The sequence below is a fragment of the Microtus ochrogaster genome, chromosome 19 (genome assembly GCF_000317375.1).
Source record: "Microtus ochrogaster isolate Prairie Vole_2 chromosome 19, MicOch1.0, whole genome shotgun sequence".
Classification (NCBI taxonomy): Eukaryota; Metazoa; Chordata; class Mammalia; order Rodentia; family Cricetidae; genus Microtus; species Microtus ochrogaster.
In genome coordinates, this window is record NC_022021.1 from 48,793,303 (window position 1) to 48,794,824 (window position 1,522).

General features: G+C 58.0%; 1 protein-coding gene across 1 annotated transcript in view; it reads right to left on the reverse strand.

Moving 5' to 3' along the window:
- Positions 1–736, reverse strand: part of Tent4a (terminal nucleotidyltransferase 4A) — a 34,199-nt gene extending 33,463 nt beyond the window's left edge. The window contains exons 1-2 of the mRNA XM_005356693.2: positions 391–736; positions 86–266 (exon numbers count right to left, since the gene is read on the reverse strand). Coding sequence (XP_005356750.2) covers positions 86–266; positions 391–736 — 527 coding nt within the window. The remainder of the gene's footprint in view (positions 1–85; positions 267–390) is intronic.
- Between the last annotated feature and the right edge of the window lie 786 nt (positions 737–1,522).

Below are 1,522 nucleotides of genomic sequence, written 5' to 3' on the forward strand. Positions count from 1 at the left end.
GAGGCGCGGCCTCCCTGGCGGGCCGCGGCGCAGTGCGCACGCGCGGGGATTTCAAATCCTCACTAGACAGCGCCGCCTTGGTTACCGCGCCTGCGCCTTGGGAGGCGGCGGCCGGGAGACGGCGGCGAGGGCGCCTGCAGACCAGACAGACAGGGCGGGGCCGGAGGGGGCGGGGCGCGGGCCACCGCGCCGCGCGTGCGCAGAGGCCTCGGGCGGCCGGGTGGAAGTTTCCGCGGCGGCTGGCGTGCTGCGGTTGCCGGTCCCGGCTGGCCGGGAAAACGAAACTGCTGCGACTGCGCCGGGCGAGGGTTGCGGGGTTAGCCGCCGCCCTCTGCTCTCCCGTCCTGTGCGGTCAAGTGACCCAGTAGAGCCTTGACCCGCGTGGCCCACCGCAGTCCCCAGCGCCCCGCCGGAACGCGTGGTTTGGGATGCGCCACGGGCCCCGCGGCCGGTGAAGTCGGAAGCAGTTGCAGCGTCCTGTGCGTTTTATGTGCGGGGCGAGCCTGGGCAGGAGGGCAGGTGCCCGGTAGATGCAGCCTCTCTGCTCCGGCTGCTCTTGGCCCCGCTGCACCCGGGCTCCGCTATTTGTGAGTCTAAGGGAGCGGCTCCGCTCCCGGTCTGTACCACGAAGGGGTAAATCGTTCTGAGTGCTTGGCGCTTCTAAGGCTGCACCAACGTGGACAGGGCCGTCGTGTGGACTTAGTTCCTTTGGTCGGGGGCTTAAATACGAATACATGTTTCGTCTCTGGCGTTTTCTGACCACCTGTCCATGTGGCGATCACCGCCAGTGCTGAGAGAGCCTGCGTTAAGCTCTGTACAGCGGTGCATGTCTCTATTTCCAGCACTTAGGAGGCCAAGGCAGGAGGATTACAAACAGTACAAGCCAGTCTAAGTCAAAGAAGCCCTGTCCCAAAGAGATAGGGTGTGTTGTGTTGAATACTACAGGAAAGAAAAAAAAACAGTCCTTAGTTTGGAATTCAATTTTAATGGATCAGGGAAAATACTTTGAGACCTTGTCCTCTTTGCCTTCCATCCCTCTGCCCTATTGGCTGCCAGGAGCATCCAAAACCAAACCATTACCTTTCCTCTTCTTGGTCCTTCCAATCACCTCTACCTTCGGTCGGTCTGTTTCCCACATTCATCCCATTCTCGCCCCCTTTAGCTTTTACCCACACAGCAGGTGGTTCTTTAAGGGATTTGTGTGCTTTTATGTCCACACATGTATGCATACATATTTAAGTTGTTACTTTTAAGAAATCAGATCGTCTACATCCTCAAAATTGTACGGGGGCTTGCTCTTTCGATGCTCACCTTCTAGACTCTGTGTTGTCATCTTTCCCTCACCACAGCTATCTCTTAACCTCGCTTGCACAGGGTGGGGCACACTCCTGCCCCAGAGCTTTCACGCTGGCTCTTACAGCTTCTTGGCACGGTCTTCTCCAGACATACATGATTCCCTTTTCATTTTCATGACTTCCAAGTGGTTGCAGACCTTGTCCTCAACTTCCCCATTCCTTTCCCC